We start from the raw sequence: 24,761 nt of genomic DNA on the forward strand, positions 1-24,761 counted from the left end.
GACACAAGTGACGGTTGCAAGCCCCATGGTGAAAGGTAAAATGAGTAAGTTTAAATCTTAACAGTTTAACCTAACCCAGAGATGAGATCTTATTTGAACGCATGTGTATCTTTAAGGTATGAAACCATTGCAGAAACTTTTGAGTTTATCTTTGCTCAGGGACGAGCAAAGGTTAAGCTTGGGGGAGCTTGTTGATGGTCCTTAATGCTCACATTTAACCATCAACTAATCATGGAAAAGGATCCAAATGCAACTAACACGTAGACTTAGGGTTTTATCTGACAGAATTCCACAAGTTTTGGTGTTTGTCTATTTCTGCAGGGGGTTATCAGGAAATACGGAAGAAAGGCCCACACGTCGGGTTTACATAGAGATATTAACGTGCCGCGCAATTTTCTATCATCTAGAAGACTCCAGAAGCCACGGGACCGAAGCGGAGGCCGAGAGGGCTCAGGGACAGGGCGCCCGCCCTAGTCCTGAGGTCGCCCGCCCTGCTACAGTGCCCAATCAGAGTCCAATTCGGGGATCACGCTCCACCGACCTAAAGGATCAAGGAAAACCATGCGATTAATGTCGGTTTGATCCGACGGCCCAGATTCATCTGAAGGGACTATAAAACCAGACCCCCTGGCCCCTGGAGATCATACCTCTTCTACAGAATCAAAGCTAGGGTTTCAATTCTTCATCTAAGTAGAGAGGATCCCTCTAGTTCTTCTAGTTCTACCTCTAGTTCATCTAGATCTAGTTCTAGTTCATCTAGTTCTAGTTCTAGTTCCTCTAGTTCTAGTTCTAGTTAGTTCTAGTTGTAATCTAGAAAATAGGGAGAGAGAAGAGGAGAGCGGAGGAGGAGACGGATCTGTCGGATCTTCCTCAACATTGTACTTTTGCAGCAACTGTTCGTTCTTCATCGTTCTCCAGGTTCTTCAATTCACAATTCCTGAGTTCTTTAATTACTTTTATTTACATTCAAGTTATTTATTGGATTCTCGCTTGCATCAATTGCTCTAATCTTTGAAACATTAGAGTAGTAATTAATAGATTAGACATGGTGTTTAGTCTTGCAATTACCTGGAATTGCACCCAATCCTGCGGATTGTTGTGGTAGCCTTAGGGTAGTGACAGCCCTAACGGTCGACGTATTCCACCTCGTTCGGATCGGTGTTTGTAGGACCGTAGTCAGACCTTCCTAGCCCCCTTCTCATCTCTTTCTGTGGTTAGTGCTCTGATGTCCCGATATAAATAATCTTGAAGTAATTATTGATTCTTAGATCAACTAGAGAACTCTCAGGAAACATCCTCTCTTCCCACCAAAAATAATTATATAGTTATCCTTGGCCGATCTTGAATCTTAATTAGTACACTCACGTTCCCTGTGGAAAATCGATACTCTGGAATACTCCCGGGTGAAGGCTACATCGGTATCCGTGCGCTTGCGGATTTTTCTGTTTGCGTTTAAAATACCCAACAGGAAGCAAGAAGATGAAAGCCCAAGTTTAGTTTTGGTAATTAATGACACCAAGTTGCTAATGCCTTGTGTCCAAGTGATTTGAGTTAGGCATGGCAACACATGTGATGAAGGTGCAAGGTGGCATGGAAAAGTGGCCACATGATCATAAAGAGATGAAGCATGAAGTGGAGATCATGGTGATAGACAAGGAGTAAAGTGATCAAGGTAAAGGTATAAATATAGGGTTTTGCTTTTGTCGGTCTAAGATGAGTAGAGAACTGTTTAACCGGGTTTAGGATAGATAGCCGACTATCAAGAGGGGAAATCACGATCCTCTCTCGAATCAAGTGCTACTAGGTCCATATCTTGAGCATATGCATTATGATCTAGTCTTATGCTAACCTAACTCCTTTGACAAAATGTTTGTGAAATGCTAACACACTTACACATTGGTGGTGGACACTTGGTAGTGTTAGCACATTTGCAAAGGAGGTGGAGTTCCTAGGGTAGAGAGGGGTTTGGGTTCCTCTCTCCCTCCCGCCAAGCTTGCGAGACGGGATTCAACGCTTTTGAGAAAATGAAACGTATATTTTCTATTGCGCCGGTGGCAAGTTTTGAGAAGTTGTGGGAGTGTTTTTCACTATAAAAACACTCATAGGACACTGGCCATGGAGGCATCGAACGCTGGCCTAAGCGCCCGGTGTATTGTCAGTTTCTAGCACGAGTGAAAACTGAGCATCGGACGCTCAGCATCAGACGCGGGCCGGACACTGTTTGCGCGTTCGGTGAGGATGCATCGAACATGTCCAGTGGTCCACTGCTAGCATTAGACGCAGGAGAGCGTCCAGTGATCCGCGTTCGGTGACCTCATGCGAAAAAACATTTGAAAGTGACCGTTAGAGATCGACGGCATGAGTTTCAGTTAGTTGACACGTGACTGTCATTTGAGCATCGGACATAGGGTTCCAGCGTCCGGTGGCTCACCTGCTGCGTGTCCGGTGGCCCCGAATTTGTCCAGTGAAAGACCTAACGGATCTATTTGTTAAGGGGGCTTATAAATAGAAGGTGGTCGGCCTTGGGTGGTTCTCTCTTGCACCTTTGAACACTTGAGACATACTTTGAGCTAGAGAACATTCCTTCCACTCATCTCCTTGCTTGATTGCTAATTCTAGTGAGATTGAGTGAGATGCAAGTGCATTGCTTAGTGAGTTGCATCTAGTGGCACTTGATCCTTGAGTTTGCTACAAATTTCTTGTTACTCTTAGGTGTTTCCCAACACCCTAGACAACATGGAGCAGCAGAGGTGTTGAGCTCATGATTGGAGATTGTTTCGAGCCTCACCAAGTGATTTGTGAGGGGTTCTTGAGCCTTCCCCATGGGAGATCACAATTGGCTACTCTAGTGGATTGCTCATGGCTTGAAGGATCCACATCTTGTGAGTGGATGTGCGGCACACGTGAGGGTTTATCTTTGAATCGCCAATTAGCTCATGATCCATCAAGTGGGTGTATCGCCACAACAAGGATTAGCTTGCCAGGAAGCAAATGAACCTTGGTAAAAATTCATGTGACATCTCGTGCTGAGGATTCTCTATTGTGTCTGTGATTGGTTGGTTACATCTCTTCTCTACAATGCTGGTATAACAATCACTCTCCACTCCATTACTTACTTGCTTACCTTGCTAGTTGTTTAGCTTGTATAGCCTTCTCTTGTTGTTGTGGTTTAGTGTTTAGCCTTGTACTAATTTGTTTAGGTGGTTTGCATAGCTTAGTTGAGCTAGTGCTAGAATTTCTTCGTCATTTGTTTTACTAATCAACTTGTCTAGTTGAGTTTGTAGAAAATTTGAATAGGCTATTCAACCCCCTCTAGCCATTTGGACCTTTCAGAGGAGCGCAAGGGGAACTCGCCTAGGGTCTTTTTGAGGTTGAGGAACGGTCAGGGATGCCCGGCGGCTCGAGATGGCGGACGGTGTGTCCCTGTAAACTACGGCGACACGAGATGAGAGAACTTCAGCGATAATCAAAGGAATAAGGGGTGAGGCACCTTTGAGTTCTCGTCATGAAGCTCGATAGTGGCTTATGGGGCTTGGCGAGGTGACAAGAAGACCTAGTGGTGTTAGCTTCCTTTTGGTGATATCCGAACAACGGCAATGCAAGGGCTAGGGCAAGGCAGTGGCCTAGAGATTGCAAAACCCAGGTGCGGTGAAAGTCTTGGACCTCTTATAAGTGGATTGGCTTGTAGGTTACTTAAGGAAATCCCAAGATTTTCTAGGATTTAGTGACCAACTCCTTAGAAGTAGAGTCCATAACTTCTCCAACTCAAGGTAGGAGAAGGCTCCTGGCCGGTGGGCTCATGCTGGCAGTGAGAGCAAGGGTGGAACCCAATGGTTAGCTGCACGGGCGAAAGAGAGGATGCCCATGCAGGCTTAACTATCGATATAGACCGGGCCAAGAGTGAAACATTAGAGGGGAACAAAGAGCGAATAGGCCGGCTTGGGCTGGAGCGCGAGCTAGGCTATGGTGGTGGGAGCTAGGCCTTTGGGCCAAAAACCAGAGAGGGCAAGGTTTTCTTCCTTTTATTCTCAAAGCTATTTTCAAATCCATTTTTAAAATCAGTTCGAAATATTTTTGAATTTTTAGTCAAAACCATACATTTCAATAAAATATATGCACCATCATGAATGCACAAAAATGCTGCTAATCATTAGGGTAGATTTTAATTTGATAAAAGATATTATTTTTCCTATGTTTTCATGAGCACAGAAATACAAAACTAAATCAACTTTCATCTATTTCCAAAGGAGAAAAATTTAGGGTGTTACAATTCTACCTGTTTAAAATGAATCTCGTCCTCAAGATTCGAAATAGGCTCGGATGCTCTGAGAGAAGTAGCAAAAAGATCTTGATAACTTTTTCAACTTTTCAACTTGCATACCAAATGTATACACTTATGTCTCAAGATCATGACTTGTGAATAGCATTTCCAATGAGTGACTATTATTCATAATTGACCAAAGTCCATCTTGACTACTGACTTTTTGGGCTTACGACTCAAAGAGATATGGAAACTTAATCTGCATTTGCCTTCTCAGGTAGGAGTCAACCACTTTGATACTCAACTTTTCCCTAACGGTGTTGTTAATTGCATTGTGCACTAGGTACCATGAATCACTCCTTTGTGTGCACACAACCATCCATTACCAAGAACCATGGGAATATCAAGTGACTCTAACACATGAGGTTTATAATGAAGTTTTCCTTGTTTATGACAAGATTGACATTTGAGCATATCTGATCTGCCTATGCTTCTCCCACTAGGGTTTGAACTAACAAATGTTTCCTCATTGGACACTTCACCATCTTATCCATCTCTACTATGTCGGCGGAAATGAAAGAATATGAAGCACTAGGGTCAAACAGAGTAAAAATTTGTACTAAGTCTACTTGAATATAGCCACCCACCACTTTGGTAGCTCCCTAAATGTTATTCATATCCACATTGCTCGTTCTTCCATTGATATAGTTTTGTTGCGCTTTACTTCCAAGAGGAGGTATCTTACGGCCTTTCCTTTTTTGCTTTCGTCGTTGTGGATTCTGACTTAATTCACTCCCAACTTACTCTTCAACATTGTTGTTTTGATAGTACTCAGCTTCATCATACTCATAACATCCTTCACTAGTCGGAACATCAGTCTCTTCCCACATATCAGCAAGAGGTGTCATATAGGACTCCTGATTCATGGGATACTACGCTTCCTTAAGATAAGATTGATTGGGGAACACTGGGGACTAGTTCTCATAACCTTTTTAATTGACTGTACCGAGTCTCTTGATCCAAGGTTGGTTTTGTCACTAAGTTTCAATTATAAGTACCTTTATCACAGTTGAGTTGCTTCATTATCACATCCTACATACAACATTGTAGACTTTGGTGTCATCTGATCCTCATAAGCACAACTCCCAAGCCATGAGTATCAGCAATAACATATACTTCTATTGATATTAGCTCACTCCAAATGGGAAGATAACTGGAAACCAAAAACCAAACTCACCGAATACTCGAGGTCCTTATAGATGATCTAAATTAACCAATCTTTCTTCTTGTAACTCCTTTAACTTGACTACCCCCTTAAGAAAAGGTCAACTAGAGGACACAAGAAGGGTAGCTTGCACCTTTTTCTATACAAGTTAACTATCGAGGGTATCAGTAAGGGGTACCCTAACTAACGCACATGACGAGAGCACCCGTACGTAAAACAAGGTCCCCGATTCGACGCCCCCCAGTCGCATGCACGAGTATCAACGTCCACAGCCTTAAACACAGAAAGAGCGTCGTGCGAACCAACTGGGGCTCGACCAAACAGCGACCGTCGAATACGGAAACAGGCTCGTACGAATCGAAAGGCCTCGAGCGCAAGGATGCCGCCCGCCGCCTGACGCGGGCACGGGAACCAGGGCATTTAATGCGCCTGCCGCGTTCTCACCTAACTCGTCAGTCACGGGAAGCGTGATAGGGAACAAGCACCCGTCCAATCGTTCTTTTTTGCAGCCTTGCCCACCAAACGAGCCAGAGCATGGCAGGGCGCAGCGAGGTGGTCGGAACGTCCTGTCAAGTCCCCCCTCGAGACGCCCAAAGTCAGCGCTCTGCTCAGCAAGGCTTTGTGCGGCACCTGACCCTCGAGTAGGCATGTTCCTTCCCAGGGAAGGGTCGAACGACGAAGGACGACACCTCAACCACTCTGACGCGGCTGCAGCCACGACGTACAAGCGTGCAACGGATAAACCGGTCTAGGACGGCGCACAGGAGCAGGATTCAGGGGCATGCGTAATCATCATCAAGGTACCGAGACAAGACGGTTCGAGGCCACGCCGGTACGGAGGCCTCGAGTAGGTCAGCGCGCCACACCCCTATCGACCCCTACTTTGTCGCCTATGCATGTAACTTAGGCCTCCCCTTGGAACTATAAAAGGGGAAGCTCAGGAGCGGATATACAACACAAGACATACGTAGAAGAGCAACCATACTCCATCTCCATCCACACCACACTTGTATTCACCCCTGTACAAGCACTTAGGTGCAAGATAATAGAAACTTCTCCCCCCCCGCTGGACGTAGGGCCTTCTCTTGCCCGAACCAGGATAAATCTTTGTGTCTTTCTTGCATCACCATCTGGGAAGGGGAGCACGCACTAGTTTTACTCGTTGGTGTGACCCCCGGGGGGAAAACACCGACATTAACTACCTTTGAGATCTTCTGACATCCTAGGGATCTTATGTGCAAGGGAAGAAACAAGTATCCTGAATTTTTCTTGCAATATGAAAAACACTGAAGTAAAACAAGTATAACTCTTGTTCTGTTAATCCAATATAGTTGTATCTTATAATGTTAGAGAGCTTATCAAATTCTCTGCAACTTTCTTATAGAAGACTTCCTTAGGTTCTGTCTTCAAGTTTAGGTATAACAGTCAAACATAATATTCATCCCGACAATGTTTTTTCACAAACGCAGCAACTTGCAGCAGTCATATCTTGAGTTAATTAAATCATATGGTGACAAGCCTTAAATGGTCGAAAATCTTATGAAATCCTCTAAAACTTTTGTTGTATATAACTCTTTCCAGATTCTGATGTTAATTTGGTTAAAAATAGGAAATACTAGAACTATCTAGACTTTGAAACTGTGCAGAAGCATCAAATTGTATATGTCATAACTCAGGTTATATTAATCCAATAAAGTTGCATCTTACACCGTTGGAAATCATAGAAAATTTTTTACAACTTTATTATAGAATACCTTTCCAAATTATGCTGTTAAGTTTGTCTAAAACAGTACAAAATCAAAACTGGTCCAGATTCCTGTCAGCACAGTTGTATCATCTTGTGATTTTCGTAGCTCTCAACCCATAATAGCTATGAGGGTAATTCTTGCAGTTAGAGAAGGACCTTGAAGTCTACTATCATCCAGAAGTTTCTCATGATTTTGGGTCATCCAAGAACAAAGATATAAACCGATCAAGACAGGATACTCTGAAAAGGCAGGAATAAGATAACAAGAGAAGACCAAAACCCAACTATTTATTTTATTAATCCTTATATCGTAGCCCTATAAACTAAATGAAATTATAGAGAAAATCCACAAGATCATGGTACTCATTACAAAGATTCAAATCAAGCATAATCATAAAGACAATTCAACCAAGCAGTAAAGGTTCACAAGGCACATAGACTCTACTTTTGCTACTAGCGTTTTTATTACATAAGGGAACACAAACTCCTATATCTTAAACTCGATGTGGTTATTTCCATGATGCAACTGTTGATTCTTCTATGGATAATATTTTACATAACGTCCTAATTGTCAGTAGTGATAACACTTTCTCTTAGTTGGATCCTTTGTGATGTCATATTCCACTAGAGTGTTGCTCAGTATGTTATCAGCTCGCTGACTCTGAAGGTTTATCTTCGTCTGATTAGCTTTTTTCCTACATTGCTTGATCTTTCAAGGTTAAAACTCTTTATAAGTGATTGCCCACCCAACTATGCATACCTCATGAACAGTGATGTTAGCTTGAGGAGCTTTTTCATCTCTAAGGTTTGGATTTTTCTAACAAGAATTTGAAACTAAATGTAACTTAGAATTTGAATGTTGATCTCTTTCCAATACTGGCTCTAGTGATTTTACCTTCCTCTTCTTATCCTTATTGGTCACACAATTTAGTTTTATCTTAACTTCCTTTTTAGGTGACCTATTCCGAAGACAGGGGAAACCATAATGCTTACAACAATGACACTGATCCTGATATCCCAACGTATTATTACCAACATCTTCATTGGCTCGAAAAGTTTTCCAAGCTTCTGCTACTTGTCTTTTCACTGGTCCTGTGCTACACTGTTGAGAGTTCCCATTCTAAGTCATTCCTTCCACTACTTGTTTTTGCATGGCTAGAAGCTTCTCCTTGCCGAATGCATTTGAAAGTGGCATAGTTGGATCCATTTGCTCTTTCATGCCAATGGTCTCCTTGTTATGAGCCATCTAAATAGACAAGGAGGAAGGATTTAGAATAGAGAAAAAGTTTTATAATAGAACTGGGCAAAAGTAAGCATAACTTTTAGCAATTATCAAGGTTAAAGAGAAAGCAAGAAGTAAGCAAAGATAGAAGCATGCTAAAACATCCAGTTCTAACTAGGCTTGTGTCCTACAGTCAGCATTGTTCTGATATCACTTTGTAATATCAAATTTTAAGGACAAAACCAAATATACATCATATGTAAGTCTTAGAAGCCAAATCTCACATATAGCTACAAATGAGGTGTAATATAAAAAGACAATGCATAATTTATATAACATACTTAGTAAATCAAAGATAACCTTAGGCAGTAAATAATGGAAGATAACTCCAAACTTTGGGTATTAACTTCACTCTAAAGGATCCAAATAGACTGGTTGATCACAAGCCTAAAACATCTCGTAAAGTGTGGGGAAAATAGCAAGAGTGAGTCCATGTCGAACTCCATAAATATAGCATCAAAGTTGTATAGATCCCATCAAAGTGACATAAATAATATAGAGCATAAAACAATAAACAATGAGCATAATAACATAACAAGAATCATCATCTTTAATATAAAAGTTCCCAAGGCCACTCATGTCCGTGAGCACGACTAGTATACCAGTTTAAACACACTACAGAGGTTGTACATCTTTACCCATGAGTCATGATTTACCCTTTTGCCCAAGGAACGTCGACCTCTTAACCCACTACCAAGGAAGGTCAACAGGGTTCACTATGAAGCCTTTCAAAAGTTCATCTAACAAGTTAGGGCCGCAAGATTTCCAATCGGCGAGTAGATATAGAGCCTCTTTTCAGAATGGACAGTGACGCGCAACCTATACATAAGGACAGAGGCTGTAGTATACCCAAATCGGTTAGCCCCTTTAGCACCCTTATGGGTAACATCTAATAAGCTAGAAAAGGTCTTCATATTGAGCTAAAGCTAGAGCCATTGTAGCCCTCATGGTTGCACTATCAATATCGGGGATTGCTTATAGACAAATCCTCAAGTTGCTAAAAAGTCATTTTTATCGTTTGTTGCTTAAACAGTAATCAAGTCATAAGATCATAGTCATAGAAAGAAAACCCAATGCTATACTTGCCTTGATCCAATTGCTCCTACTATCCTACTAGTTGTCAAGGTACTCATCTTCATGACCGAATACTGCTCACCGTCTATACCCGATCACCAATCATCAACACAAAAACAATCGAAGCCAAACATACATGAAGCAAATAGAGCTACAATTAGAATAGTACACCAACAGTAGAAAAACAATAAAAAAAAGTTTATAAAATGATCCTACGCATTACTGCGATCACATAGACGTAAAGAGCTAAAACGGAGAAGATATGAATTTTCCAAGATTTCCTTTAGTAAAGTAATTAGATAAATAAAATCTCCAAAATAAAATTTGCAAACTATTGAACTAAGGGTAGTAACATGTAGATCTCGTGAATATGAACCTAACGCAATTTGAACGGATCAAATTGGAGTTAAAACGATTATTTTATGGCTAAAAGAAAATTAGTGGCAAAACTGTAATTGTTTGCAAACATATTTTGAATCTAACGGGGTGTTTGGGACTGCTCCATAAACTCCACTATGGAGCAGCTCCACAAAAAACTGGAGTTTGTAGAGTACCTCTTTAGGTGCTCTCAGAACTCCATCCTTTTTCCTCGAACTGAGTGCATGGATCAGAGCTGAAACTGTTTTGCTAAAAAACGTGGAGCGGAGCTAAAAAAATATAGAGCAGAGCAGTCCCAAACACCCTCTAAGTAAACCATTTTATGTTTTCAAATAATAAAAATGCATTATTGAAAACCACCATGGACTGTGGGTTCTATTATGAAAAGGGGAGGGGCTCTTTAGAAAAATCAGCGGCCAAAGGGGTGAGATCTATTCGTGGGCGTTGGATTACGTCTGGACGGTGAAGATCGACCCAGTGGAAAAACAAGGTGGCCGTCGATGGTCCTATCGGCGGCGCCATGGCTAGAATCGCAAAAACCTCACTAGAGTTCATCAATTAGGAGATTTAGGTGCTATTCGATGAACCAAGAGCGTGGGAAGCAAGAGGAGCTCAAGGGGAACTCACCTCTTTTCGAGGTCGGGGAATGGTCGGGGATGCTTGGTGGCTCGAGATGGCAGACGGTGTGTCCCTATTAAAAGGTCCTAATATGGCCAGAGTGGGGGGTGAATAGCCTATTTAAAAATTCTACAAACTCACTAGAGCAAGAGGTTAGTAAATAACAAAGATAAGCTTTTTGCTCTAGCTCTAATGGGGTGTTTGCAAGCCACCTATCCAACAGTTCTAGTTGATATGATCACTAGGCACACAAGAGCTATGTCACTACAAGCTACACTGGTGAACTATGCTACACAAGACAAAGTGAGCAACTATACTAGTTACACTATTTTGCGGTAAGTAAATGGAGAGGATGATGTATTTATACCACCGCGTAGGGGATGAACCAATCACCAATATATGAACAATCAAGCACCAGGAGAATGCCAATCAAACACAATTGAGACACCAATTTTTCTCCCGAGGTTCACGTGCTTGCCACCATGCTATGTCCCCGTTGTGTCGACCAACACTTGGTGGTTCGGTGGCTAAGAGGTGTAGCACAAACCTCATCCTTACTAGGACACCGCAAGAACCTACCCACATGTGAGGTAGCTCAATGACACGAGCAATCCACTAGAGTTACCTTTTGGCTCTCCGCTAGGACGGTACAAAGCCCCTCACAATCACCGGGAGATGGCCACGAACAATCACCAACTCGTGTCAATACTCCTTCGCTGCTCCAAGCCGTCTAGGTGGTGACAACCGATAAGAGTAACAAGAAAACTGTAGCCAAAATAATCCCCAAGTGCCACTAGATGTAATCACTCAAGCAAATGCACTTGGAATCACTCTCAATCTTACAAAGATGGTTAATCTATGAAAGAGATGAGTGGGAGGTGTTTGCCTAGGCTCACAAGGATGTCAAGTAGTCAAGAATGTCAAGATAGTGAGCCCCAAGCCGGCCAACAACTATTTATAAGCCCCTCAAACAAATAGAGTCGTTGGCTCATTCACTGGATAGAAGTCAAGACCACTGGACGCGCAGCAGGTGACCACCGGACGCTCGAACCCTACGTCCGGTGCTCAAAGGACAGCCACATGTCCCCAACTTGAATCTCGCGTGTCGATCTCTAACGGTCACTTTCAAACCACTGGACGCTATTTAAGGAGGCACCAGACGCGTCTGGTGCACACCAGATCCGTACGTAGAGAGGAAGGTTTTCGCGCGGGATCACCAAACGTGAACCATCGAACGCGCCCCTTAGCATCGAACCCTTACTCAGAGAGCACTGCAAACACGCAGGGGCAAAAGATGCGCGAACAGTGTCCGACCCGCGTCCGATGCTGAGTGTCCGGTGCTCAGCTTTCACCTATGCCAAAAACCGAGAGTGCACCGGACGCAGGTTCGTCGTCCGACTCCTCCGAGGCCAGCGTCCAGCGAGTGTTTTCTAGTGAAAAACACTCTCGCGACTTCTCTAAACTTTCCACCAGCACAATAAAAAATATGTGTTTTGTTTTCTTAAAAGCGCTGAATCCCGCCTCGCAAGCTCAGCGGGAGGGAGAGAGGAACCCAAACCCCTCTCTACCCTTCAAACTCCACCTCCTTCCAAAAGTGTGCCAACACCACCAAGTGTGTACCAACAAGTGCAGGTGTGTTAGCATTTTCACAATCATTTTCTTCAAAGGAGTTAAGTTAGCTCACTAGGTTCTAAATGCATACACATGAACAATGACATCTAGTGGCACTCGATAACCGCTTAGCCAAAGAATTCCCCTCTTTATAGTACGGCTATCTATCCTAAATGTGATCATACTCTCTATGGTGTCTTGATCACCAAAACTAATACCCTAAGCAATACCTTTGCCTTGATCTCTAGAGGGTTTTATTTTTCTCTTTCTTCTTTTCTAAGTTGAGCACTTGATCATCTTGTGTCAGCACCATTATCACCATGATCATCTCTTACTCCATCACTTGGCATGTACCAACCTCATTAAGTCTACACATACTTAGTTTAGAGGTTAGTACTAGGATTTCATCAATTATCCAAAACCAAACTAGGGCTTTCACCTGTGAACCACGGTGACGCAAGATGAGAGAACTTGAGTGAGAAACAAAGGAATAAGGGGTGGGGCACCTTTGATTTCTCGTCGCGAAGCTCGACAATGGCTTATGGGACTCGGAGAGGTGACAAGAAGACCCATCGGCGTTAGCTTCCTTTCGGTTAGATCTGAACAGCGGCGATGCAAGGGCTAGGCCAAGGCAGTGGCCTGGAGATTGCAAAACCCGGGTGCGGTGAAGGTCTTGGACCTCTTATAAGTGGATTGGCTTGTAGATTACTTAATGAAATGCCAAGATTTTTGGGATTCGGTGACTAGCTCCTTAGAAGCAGAGTCTAGGACTTCTCCGACTCAAGGTAGGAGAAGGCGCCTGACCGATGGGCTCGTGCTGGCAGTGAGAGCAAGGGCGGGACCTGGCGATCAGCTGCAGGGGCGTAAAGAGAGGATGCCCACGTGGGCTTAACTGCCGAGATGGGGCGGCCCAAGATCGAAACGAAAGAGAAAAAGAGAGCGAACAGGCCAGCTTGGGCTGGAGCGCGAGCTGGGCTGTGTTGCTGGGAGCTAGGCCTTCTAGCCAAAAACCAGAGAGGGCAAGGTTTTCTTCTTTTTATTCTCAAAGCCATTTTCAAATCTATTTCTAAAATCAGTTCGAAATATTTTTGAATTTTTAGTCAAAACACAATAAAATATATGCACCATCATGAATGCACACAAATATTGCTAATCATTAGGGTAGATTTTAATTTGATAAAAAATACTATTTTTCCTATGTTTTCATGTGCAAAAAATACAAAACTAAATCAATTTTTATCTATTTTCAAAGGAGCAAAATTTAGAGTGCTACAAAAAACTTTAACGTCATAACTACAATATACAAGTTGCAAGCATATAATTTAATAAACAAAGTTTAATGTAAGAAAAATACTAAGACAATTTTAATTTATAAACTATATGTTATAAGTTAATATACATGAGTTGCTTCTGGTAGAAAAAATTCGAAACATACGCAAGTGGGGTCTAGTTTTGTTCTACATAGAACACACTAGTTAGACGAAATTTAAAACAGACACTTGTTTAAAAGTTATAGCATTTTAAAATAAATATTTTTCTTTTTTATAACGTCAGCGAGTATGAGAAAGCGCGCCGGAAGAGAGAAGCGCAATCTAATCATTGGCTACATCTCAATTAAGGATGAGGATGACCCTCCAAACCGATATTCGCGGTTCTTTTCTAGTCTAACTAAGGCCTTCTTTAGATGTGAAAACTTTTTGGATTTTGATACTGTAGCATTTTTGTTTGTTTATGACAAATATTATCCAATCATGACTAACTAGGATCAAAAGATTCATCTCACGATTTACAGCTAAACATCAAAAGATTCATCTCGCGATTTACAGCTAAACTGTGTAATTAGTTTTTGTTTTCATCTATATTTAATGCTTCATGCATGTGCCGCAAGATTCAATGTGACGAGAAATCTTGAAAACTTTTTGGTTTTTGGGGTGAACTAAACAAGGCCTAAATGAACTAACTGAAAAAATGAGAAGAAATTGTCTATTTAATTCATTTAGAAGAACCATGTATACCCGTTTGGAGCAACGTCCCCATCTCTAATCTCAATCTGAATGAACGATTGCCCAAATGAAATTTGGCGTTATCTATCAGCTCATCCTTGGCTAAATTCATCGGCATGCCCACCTAAGTTCGAAAAAAGTGTAGGTTAAAGCTTGTTTAGCATAACTCAACTTTACTAGTAAAACTGTTTTTTAAAAAATAATTTTATGAGCAACTTTCTAGATTAAGTTGAACTATTTTGGAAAAAGTGTTCGGTAAAATAGATTTACCAACTGCTTTATGCATAGATGAGAGAGAAATAAGGGAAAGATATGCAATAAGCTACTTTTTTAGCTTCATCCAAACTCATATCTTTGTAAGAGGAGAAAAAAAACAGCTTCACCCATAAAGCTATTTTAGAAATAACTGTTTGAAAAAAAAAAATAGCTCACAACAACTTATGAAGCTAATTGTGAACTTTACCAAACAGGCTCTAATTCAAACACCAGGACAAATGCATTCTAATTCAAAGAAATAATCTTCAGTGATATAGCTTTGGGGTGTTCGAAAGCACCTTCAAATTAATAATTCTGTATAACACAATACAAAGATTAATTGACCTCAAATGCTTCAGATTATCAGAGTTCTGCGCTTTATAGGATGATGAAGAGTTGAAGACCGCAGTCGATCATTCTATCCAGTCGGCACTTCACTCCAACATCTTTACCTTTCGGATGACGGCAGCAGGGTACATACAAGAAGCTTGATTTTTTTTTTCCCTCAGGCCATCCCAAGTATGGAGCGATGCCTAGGACTAGGCACGACAGGCCCATGGTTGCCGAAATCCATGGACCGGTTCCTGGGGCTTGGCAGGCCAGGTCCATGACTGGCAAAGTCCACCGACCGGTTCCTCGGACTGGGCGCCACTGGCGGGTGGCTGGTGAGCTCGACGGAGCGGTGCCTCGGACTGGGCGCGACCTGCGCATGATGGCCCGTGACAGTGAGTTCCATGGACCGGCTCCTTGGGCTGGGTGCGTGGACCACGAAGTCCAGCGGCGGCTTCGGGCACACCTTGGTGTCACCGCGCGCCCACTTCTTGGTGCTCCGCCGTCGCATGAGCACCTTGAGGAGCTCGTCGACCTGGTCCCGAGGCGTTTGGTCGGCGGAGCTCTCGTCCGTTGGCGTCTCCGTCTTCCCGTGGTCGACCGCAGCCTTAGCGTGTGTCTCCTGCGGCGCGTCTGCCGTGAGGATGGTGCTCATGGTCGTGGGCACGGCCGCCTCGACGTCGTGTGTGGTCTCCTCGCCGTGGTCAGCCTTCTTGAACCTCGCCGTGATGGCCAGGTTGTCGACGGCGCTAACAACGCCCTCCGCTCTCGTGCAGATCTCCAGCAGGAGGGAGGCCGCTGTGAACAGGGGCAGCGCCTCGATGAGGGGCGGCGCCGGTGCCGGTGACGTTGTGATGTTCTGCTCCTGCTCTGTGTCTGTGGACTCGTCTAGCTCCAGTAGCGGCGCGAGGCACCTCAGCTCGTCCCTCAGCTCCTGCGCGGCAGCGTTCATGTCCCCTACGACGAGGGCGAGGCGGCCGGACCGCGTCATCGAGGCAACGGAGCCCGACGCCTCGCGGAGCATGGCAGAGCAGTGGCGTCCTAGAGCGGCGGAGGCGCCGGCGAGGTGCTTCTTGACGTGCGCTGGCGTTTGGGCCTCTGAGCCGACGGAGGCAGCGAGGGCGTCGACGCAGTAGGCACAGGAGCGCATCGCTGCGCCGACCTTCTGGTACAGATGGTACGGGTGGCGGAAGCGGAACTTGCCGTGTGCGGGTTCCCACGTCGCCAGGTTGGCCAGTGAGTCCTCCGAGGCCTTGGCGTTCAGCACTGCCTTGTACCCATGTGACTTGTCCGACAGCGCCGGCGCGGCGACGTCGGCACCGGCCGCAGCCTCCGAGAAGTAGTCCTCGACGCAGCTCTCGACGGCGGCAGCCAGCTTGTCCATGTTGTGGGCGACCTGGTCGTGGAGCTCCTGCCCCGCCCAGACCGGGAAGACGAACGCGCAGACGCCGAAGCAGATCATGGCGCCGATGGCGATGGTCGTCAGCCGGTGCTGTGCCATGAAGGCGACCTCGTTGACGCGGTACCCTCCCACCGCGACGAGCGTGTACGTGAGGATGAAGATGGTGACGCCGTAGTCGAAGCGGGCCTTCATCTTGGGCAGAAACCTGGAATAGGTGGCCGCGGCGGCTGCATATATGCATACACGTCGCAACAATTAATTGTTAGTTAGGCCAGTATCGTCAACGTATATATAGCTGTACATCCAACAGCTAGCTACATATGGTTAATCGATCGAGTTGAATAACGCACGCACCGAATACAAATAGAGAGCCACTGAGGATGAAGGGCTCCAACTCCTTGCCGCACTTGCTGGCGATCCACTGCACGCCGAGGGCCAGCGCGGCGCCGGTCACCGTTGCCATGGCTCTGTTCAGCCCTTTGTACAAGCAGCCACCTGTATAGATAGAGACGCAGCAGAAATAAATACATTAATCGATTTGAAGTCGATGGAGTATTTATATTGTTTATTACTGTGTGCACGATTCACAAAGAGAGAGCTAGTGATGGAGCTTAGCAATTGGTTATTACCAACTGTGTACTCGAAGACGACGACGACCGTGAGGACGGCCCACATGGCATTCTGGCCGGTGAAGACGTAGAGCGGCTGGACGTAGTAGAAGACGGAGCACAGGGTGAGCGCGAGCGCCATCTTGAACCCGTGCGCCACCTTTCGAGGGTCGTCGGCGCCGATCCTCCACGCCATCCTAGCGACGCCCACCACCCTGTCCCGCGCCGCCGCCGCCAACGAGAACAGCCACAGGCACGCCGTCGTGGCGAGGCTGGCCAAGCCGTGCATCGGCGCTACCAACCACGAGAAGAGACGACGCACCACCAATGCCCGGCGGCTGCTTTTGGTGTTCTCGTGTTCCGCCGCGGCGGCCGGCATGGCCACGCTCCATTCTGGGCTGCCGTCGTCGGCGTAGCTAGTGGTTTGGTGAGCTGCTGCTCCTGCCATGCTTTGTGTAGTATATAACCGTATCCCGATCGGATCTTGATGATCTGCCACAATGGCGTGGCCAGGGTGAGGTTTATATAGCCGAGGACGGAGCAGGGGTGGTCCTTCTAGGGTACTGTGCTTGACGTGGCTGCACGTTGGTCTCTGGCACTAATCACTTCAGTATGTAGCGCGTGGAGTGACATGTACTGTACTCGAGTTTTCTACCCTTTGTTAGGAAAGTGAGTCGAAGCACCGATCGAAGTTAAACGTGGAACTATAGTAAATGTGCGCATGGAGAATGTACCCTTTGCCATTTAGCCTTCTTTAGTTTAAGAAATGAAAAAAATTTGGGTATCCTATCGAATATGTTAGAAGTGGTTTTCGGATAGTAAGGTCATGCTCAGTATATGTTTTATGGCTTAATTTTCATAAAACTCTATCTACTTCCATAAAACTCTTATCACCTCTCTTTTTACTAATACGGTGCCACATCAGCATATTTATTGTCCATGAAACTCCAATAAAACCTCACTAAGACTGGCCTAATAAAAAACAAATTACATAGCTCATCGTCTGAAAACTATGAGATAAATTTATTAATCTGTCATTAGCACATGTAGGTTATTGTAGTAATTACAACTAATTATGTACTAATTAGATTTAAAAGATTTGTCTTGCAATTTAGGCCTTGTTCAGTTCGCAAAAGTTTTTGCTCTCGGGTACTGTAGTATTTTCGTTTTTATTTGACAAATATTATCCAATCATAGACTAACTAAGCTCAAAAGATTCATCTCGCGATTTACAGTTAAACTGTGTAATTAGTTTTTGTTTTCATCTATATTTAATATTTCATACATGTGCCACAAGATTCGATGTGACGGAGAATCTTGAAATTTTTTGGTAGTTTTTGGAACTAAATAAGGCCTTATAACCAAACTGTGCAATTAGTTTTTTATCTACATTTAATGTTTTATGCATGTATCTAAAGATTCGATGGGATAAGTAAAAAGTTTTTGGGTGGAGAACCAAACAAGACCTTAGTTTGGATATTGATCTTTGATGATCAACATGATTAAGTTGAATTAATATATTTCTAAACATTTTTTTATAGTTTAATATGATGCATGTGCGGATTTGGACAAATTAGGTCGAGAAGAAGATCAACACCAAAGAAAGACCCTAGAAGATGTGTTGGTGTCTCACAAATGAAGCTAGGACTCCGAGACGCAAAGATGAAGAATCCCGAAGCAATAAAGACGAAGGTACGCAAAGAGACGGATAACGGGCAGCTCCAACAGTGCACCGTGCATCTCGGTGGTTGATTCGTGCATCTCAGTGTGCACCTGCCATGGTGCACCGGATAGGGCACTTAGGGAGTCTCAGTCTGCAGCGTGAAGGATTGAGCAACCAGAGGCACCGTGCATCTCAGTGTCCACCTACCATATGGCACCGTGCATCATATGTGCAAATGTCATGTGCACCATGCATCTCGATGTGATGGTGCATTAGATAGGGCACGTACTCAAAGAGGGTTGCAATCGGGTTGGAACTTGCCACATTTCGCCAGACATGTCAGGTGGTGCACTAGACATGTAGCACCGAAAATGAGCACTGTTACAATGGTCAGATTTCAGAGATAACAGATAGCTGATTTGGCAGGCACAAACCACTCCACCTGTGAGCACCATACCTTCCACTACGGTGCTTACGCAAAAATGCTGGTTTCGCCTCCAACGATAGTTTCTTGGATATGGAGCAATTTAGGCCTTCTTTAGTTCTCAACGCGAAAAACTTTTCGTCACTGTAACACTTTCGTTTATATTTAATAATTATTGTCTAACTATGTACTAAGTAGATTCAAAAGATTCATCTCGCAAATTATAGACAAAATGTGCAATTTGTTATTTTTTATCTATATTTAATATTCCATGCATATTCCACAAGATTTAATGTGATGGGGAATCTTGAAAAGTTTTTTGGTTTTTGGGTGGAACTAGTTTCCAAAAAATTTTAAGATTCTCAGTCATATTGAATCTTTGGATCCATGTATGATGCATTAAATATAGATAAAAAATAACTATTTGCACAATTTATCTGTAATTTGTGAGCCGAATCTTTTGAGCCTAGTTAGTCTATGGTTGAACAATAATTAACAATATAAACGAAAGTGTTATAGTAGCCGAATCCAAAAAATTTCGCGAACTAAACAAGCCCTTATATCCCCAACCGGCCAAAAGAAGTGTGTGAGGACCAAGGGAAAGATAGTAGGGTTTTGCTACACCACTTTGGTGCTCTCCACAAGCATAGAGCTTAAAGATCACAAGGTGATTAGCATAGGTGCTTTTGTAAAGTGTCTAAGTTAGTTAGACCATGCTCTATGCACTTGCTTTAGGTTTAGGTCTAGTGTTTAGTGAGATTTACATACCTCTTACTATTTGGTGTTTGCACGATCCATTATCATACTCGACGGGGCTTGTATGAGACTACACCAACCGTGTGTTGTGGTGTGGCCGCCACCGTGTATAGGAGGGAATAAGACCCACAATTTTTCGGTCAGAAGCTTGATAGTAAATATGGCGGGACCCACTTGCGTGTGGAAAAGACCTAGGACTATTCACGGAGTTTGATTGGGAGCTGTTTGGACGTTATAAGGGATTTCAATGAGAACGAGAGGGAAACTTGAGCGCTTCATGATACCTTTGTAAAAATATAAGTTGTTAATGGGATTTTGCATCTCTACCTCATCTTTAGCTTCCGTATTTAAATTATAATCTTGGTTGATTTACCGTTTCTATCTTAGTTGATAGGCTAGTTGATAGGATTAGAATATAGGTTGCATATATCTTTTTTTGTGGTAGAGACAGTAACACACTAGTAAAATTATAGTTGGTCCTTTAGTTAGTTTACTTAATTTCATAGGTTTTGCTGAGTTCAGGAAAAAATCATAGTTAGAAATAGAGTTTTCAGTTGTCTAATTTACTTCCTCTTCGTCACGATCCAATGTGTATTTGCCTTTTTAACAACTGTGTTTGCGTCCGGGTAGGACAAACATAACTGGTTCAAATATTGTAGCTCGTGCCAAATTTTCAACTGTGCTTAACACATGCAAGTTAAGCTCGTGCCAAATTTTCAGAAAAAAGAAATGAAAGCTAAACAAATAATTGTGGTCCAAGTATTTATAAAAATGGTACCGCTCTTCTTAGGTTCTCTACAATTTTGCTGGTTTCGTCACAAATGTATCCGTAATCTTGAACATATGCATACTCGTCGTGATAGAGAACACGTCTTTTGTCGATGTGCCTAAATACCTTTAGTTTCAGCATTTTTGGGGACCAGGACAAAAAGGGTATTTAGTGCCAGTTGGTATCACCAACGGGGCCTAAAGGTCCCTCCCCAACGGCTCTGTTGTCAGATATTGTCAGGAGAGACCTTTAGTCCCGGTTGATATAACCAACCGGGACTAAATGCCGACCGTTAGTCCTGGTTTGTGCCACTGACCGGGACTAAAGCTTTTGTCCCGGTTTGTGGCACCGACCGAGATCAAAAGGCTAGAATTTAGATCAGGTTTGTGTTACCAAACCGGGATTAAACACTCCCTCTATAAATTCAAGCTCCTTCTCCCTCTTCTTCCTCGCTGCCCGAGCCCGAGCTCCTTTGTTCTTGCTTGTTCTTCCATTGTTCTTGCTTGTTCTTGCTCTCATCTCCGGCGATCAATCCACTTCAACACTTCTATGCCGTCGTCGATTTGTTTGAAAGGTTGCTAGCTTCATCCTCCTATGCTTTAGCAGCACCATATTATAATATTATGTTGTATATGGATATTTTATTTCATGTTGCTAGCTTAATCACTTTTTATGTTTGAATTCTTATGAAAGATGATAAATTTAGTACCTAAAAAATAGTATACACATATCATTACTAGTATGTATACAAAAATCATGCTTAGTTCTATTATAGACAATTGAGGATATTTTTTACTTTAATTTGTTCATGTTCTCATTTTAAAATATTAAATAATGTTAATTCTTTGTAATTTTAAAATAAATTAAGTTTAACTTTAAAAATTCTTCAAATTAATTTCATTTAGAGATAAAATTACACCTTTTAATAAAAAAATGCAAATTCCATGATAATGCAGATGACGACACGCCATTGGATGTACAATGCCGATCGCCGCTCCAATGAGTTCATTGCAGGCGTGCGAGAATTCTTAAGAGTGGCAGAGGAAAACAAGCGGGAAAGTTTTATGTGCTGCCCATGTGGCGTATGTATGAATTTGCAAGAATTTTGTAGCTCAAGAAGTATTCACTTGCACTTGTTCAAGTCGGGTTTCATGCCAAACTACATTTGTTAGACCAAGTACGGAGAGACTAGGGTTATGATGGAAGAAGGTGAAGAAGAACAAGCGGACCCTGATGATGTTTTTGCTCAATAACTGTGACTTTGCGATGGAGGAAGGTGAAGAAGAGGCGGATGCAGAAAACACTATAGCTGAAGATGACGATGCTCTTGGTGATGTCATTCGCCACGCACAGAGAGATTGCGAAAGTGAAAAGGAGAAGGCTAAGTTTGACCAAATGCTAGAAGATCACAAGAAGTTACTATACCCGTCCGCCGAAGATGGACAGAAAAAGCTAGGCACAACACTGGAGTTGTTATAATGGAAGGCAGAGAATGGTATATCTGACAAGACATTTGGTAAATGACTAGAGATCCAAAAAAATATGCTTTCGAAGCCTAATGAATTGCCCACCACTACATACGAAGCAAATAAGATCGTCTGCCCTCTAGAATTACAAATTGAGAAGATACATGCATGTCCTAATGACTGCATCCTGTACTGTGGCGAGCACAAAAATTTAGATGAATGCCCTGTTTACATTGCGTCATGGTACAAGATCTTGCGAGATGACCTTGGCGATGTTGAGGATGAAGAACGTCTGAAGAAGAAAATCCCTGCCAAGGTTATGTGGTATGCTCCAATAATATCACGCCTAAAACGACTGTTCAGAAACAAGGACCACGCAAAGTTGTTGCGATGGCACAAAGAAGACCGTAAGGTGGACAACATGTTGAGACACCCTGCAGATGGGTCCTAGTGGAGCGAAATAGATAGAGAATTCCCAGACTTTGCAGACAACACAAGAAACCTAAGGCACAAGGACTTGATACTCTTCCCTTATAATATGAGGTAAAGTGTTGTGTTATATCATGTCTTAGTGAATCGAGCATTAAGATATATATACAAGTTGACTCTATAAATAAATGCAGGGATCACTAGATACTCATTGAGATTAAGATCAAGGACCAATGTATATGTGTCTAGGACTCAATGAGAAAAGAGCTGGCAATGTACCAAGACATGATAAACATGATTCAGTGGTACGTTATATCATTCTTTAAATATCGGACATGCTATTTTACTTTACTATGCTATACCTAATCAACGACCGATTTATTGGGTAGGGCTTGGGCTTGGTTCGTACAAAGATACCGTATGAATCTGAAAGCGCCACTTCTCGCTCCTATTCTACATAGGTGGGTGCCCACACAACCATATGGTACCAATTTATGTGGATACTACGTTTGCGAGTACATGCGGTGTACAAAATTTACACCTTCTAAACGATGCTCAAAGTAAGTAGCATGTGTATACATTAAATTCATATCTTATTTATTTGTTGAAACAAGATAAATCTTATGTATATTAATATCTTTTCCTTTAATTAATGCAAATGGAAGGAGTGGGAATGGAAAGAACAAGTGTTGGACCACACAATACTCGTCGCAATCTAGGAGACGATCGCAGATTTCATCAACGATCATGTCATCCTGGAAGACGCCGAGTTCCACTACACCCCTAGGTTGGGATTGAATAGTGCAAATAAGGACGAATACTTGTATGAGCTTTGAGTGGAGGGCAAATATTTATACAACCTTTAACCGGTGGCCGAACACTTGATTACTTGTATATTATTATTGTAAATGTAATGTGTATGTACGTATGTGTATAGCTCTATAATATATATAGTTTTATACTTTATTTGTGTGCAATAATAACGCTCTCGTATAGGTGCAACATATACGGATAATAGCAGTGAAGAATAAATTGGAAAACAATATAATTGAAAACTAAAATAAAAAAATGAATTGAAAAGAAAAAACCTTTAGTTCCGGTTTGTAATACCAACCGGGACTAAAAGGGCTGTGCCACGTCAGTTGGTGGCGAGCTCTTTTATCCCGGTTGATATTACTAATCGAGAGTAAAGGTCTCCCTTTAATCCCAGGTCTGCAAATTGGAACTAAAGATAGGATATTTAATTTTGAAACCTTTGTCCCACCTCGCAGCTCGGGATTAAAGGCATGTTTCAATCGGGATAACAAGGCCTTCGTGCTGCAGTGTGAGTATCTCCAGAAGCCTAATACGGCAGATGCCGAGGTTGACGAAATCTGCCTCCTTTAGGACACATTTCTTCATGAAAACAATACAAAATTCAAGAATTTACGATACTCCAAATAATCTAGACCGTCGACATTTTTTTTTATAGTGTGACACATGTACAAGCATGCAGAACATGTGCAAAAGGAGGACTATCGGGCTCTCTATCTGTCTTTCCCACTTCCCAAAAAGTCAACATATTTAACTTTAACTAAATATATAAACAAAATATTAATATTTATAATGTATAATAAGTGTCATTATATAGATCGTTGGATATATTTCTATAATAAATTTATTTAGAAATACAATTATTGCTAGTATTTTATACAAACTTAATCAAAATTTTTAAAAATTGAGTGTCATGAACCCACAATAAGACTCAAATAGGAGCGGAGGGAGAAGAGTGCATGTACAGAATAATCTCTAGCAGCTTTCTGAACTTGCATAACGATTACGGTGTCAACACTTTGATTTGTTGGCTGCAGTAGTTTTTTTGCAATTTGGCCCTTTTTTAAAACAATTTTTACAATTAGACTTCTCGTGTAACAATTTCTAAAAATAGACCGTTTTTCGGCGTTCTCATACAGTACGCCGTGGTATGTGGCTCGGCGTCGTATGAGGCAACGCCGAGGTGGTGCCACGTCATCGATGACCATGGTCGTCGAAAACACGTGGCCGGGGCACGGCGTGAAATGACATAGCGCCTAGCCACATACCTCGGCGTTAAATGACCTAGCGCCGAGGTCAGCGGTTGTACACAGCGAGGCCCAATTCGCACGACGGCCCACAAACCTCGGCGTTTTGCCCTTTATCGCCTAGCCGCATAGCTCGGCGTCACACGACTCGACGCCGAGCTCTGCCTAACCAGCCCGAGCCAAGGCCCCTTCTTCTTCCTCTCTTCATTCTTTCTTTGTGCCCATCCCCTTTTTTTTCTTCCTCTCTCTTCCCACGAACCCTAAATCCTAAAACCGAGCATAGAGGTGTCGGATCGAGGCTTATAACGGTTTCCTAAGGTACTACTCCTTCCCCTCTTCCATTTTATCCATTGGGATCTTGTTTTTAGTGGTGTTTTTTTATGGAATATGTCATTAATGG

At 42.9% G+C, this 24,761-nt stretch overlaps 1 protein-coding gene across 1 annotated transcript; it reads right to left on the reverse strand.

The window, feature by feature from the left end:
• On the reverse strand, nucleotides 14,705-17,280 carry LOC8073050 (aluminum-activated malate transporter 10). The gene is made up of 3 exons (XM_002438396.2): nucleotides 16,816-17,280; nucleotides 16,541-16,681; nucleotides 14,705-16,413 (listed from the first exon to the last, which is right to left on the reverse strand). Exons 1-3 carry the CDS (start codon nucleotides 17,240-17,242, stop codon nucleotides 14,960-14,962), a joined length of 2,022 nt encoding a protein of 673 aa, XP_002438441.1. The 5' UTR covers nucleotides 17,243-17,280; the 3' UTR covers nucleotides 14,705-14,959.

Source organism: Sorghum bicolor, chromosome 10, assembly GCF_000003195.3.
Source record: "Sorghum bicolor cultivar BTx623 chromosome 10, Sorghum_bicolor_NCBIv3, whole genome shotgun sequence".
NCBI lineage: Eukaryota > Viridiplantae > Streptophyta > Magnoliopsida > Poales > Poaceae > Sorghum > Sorghum bicolor.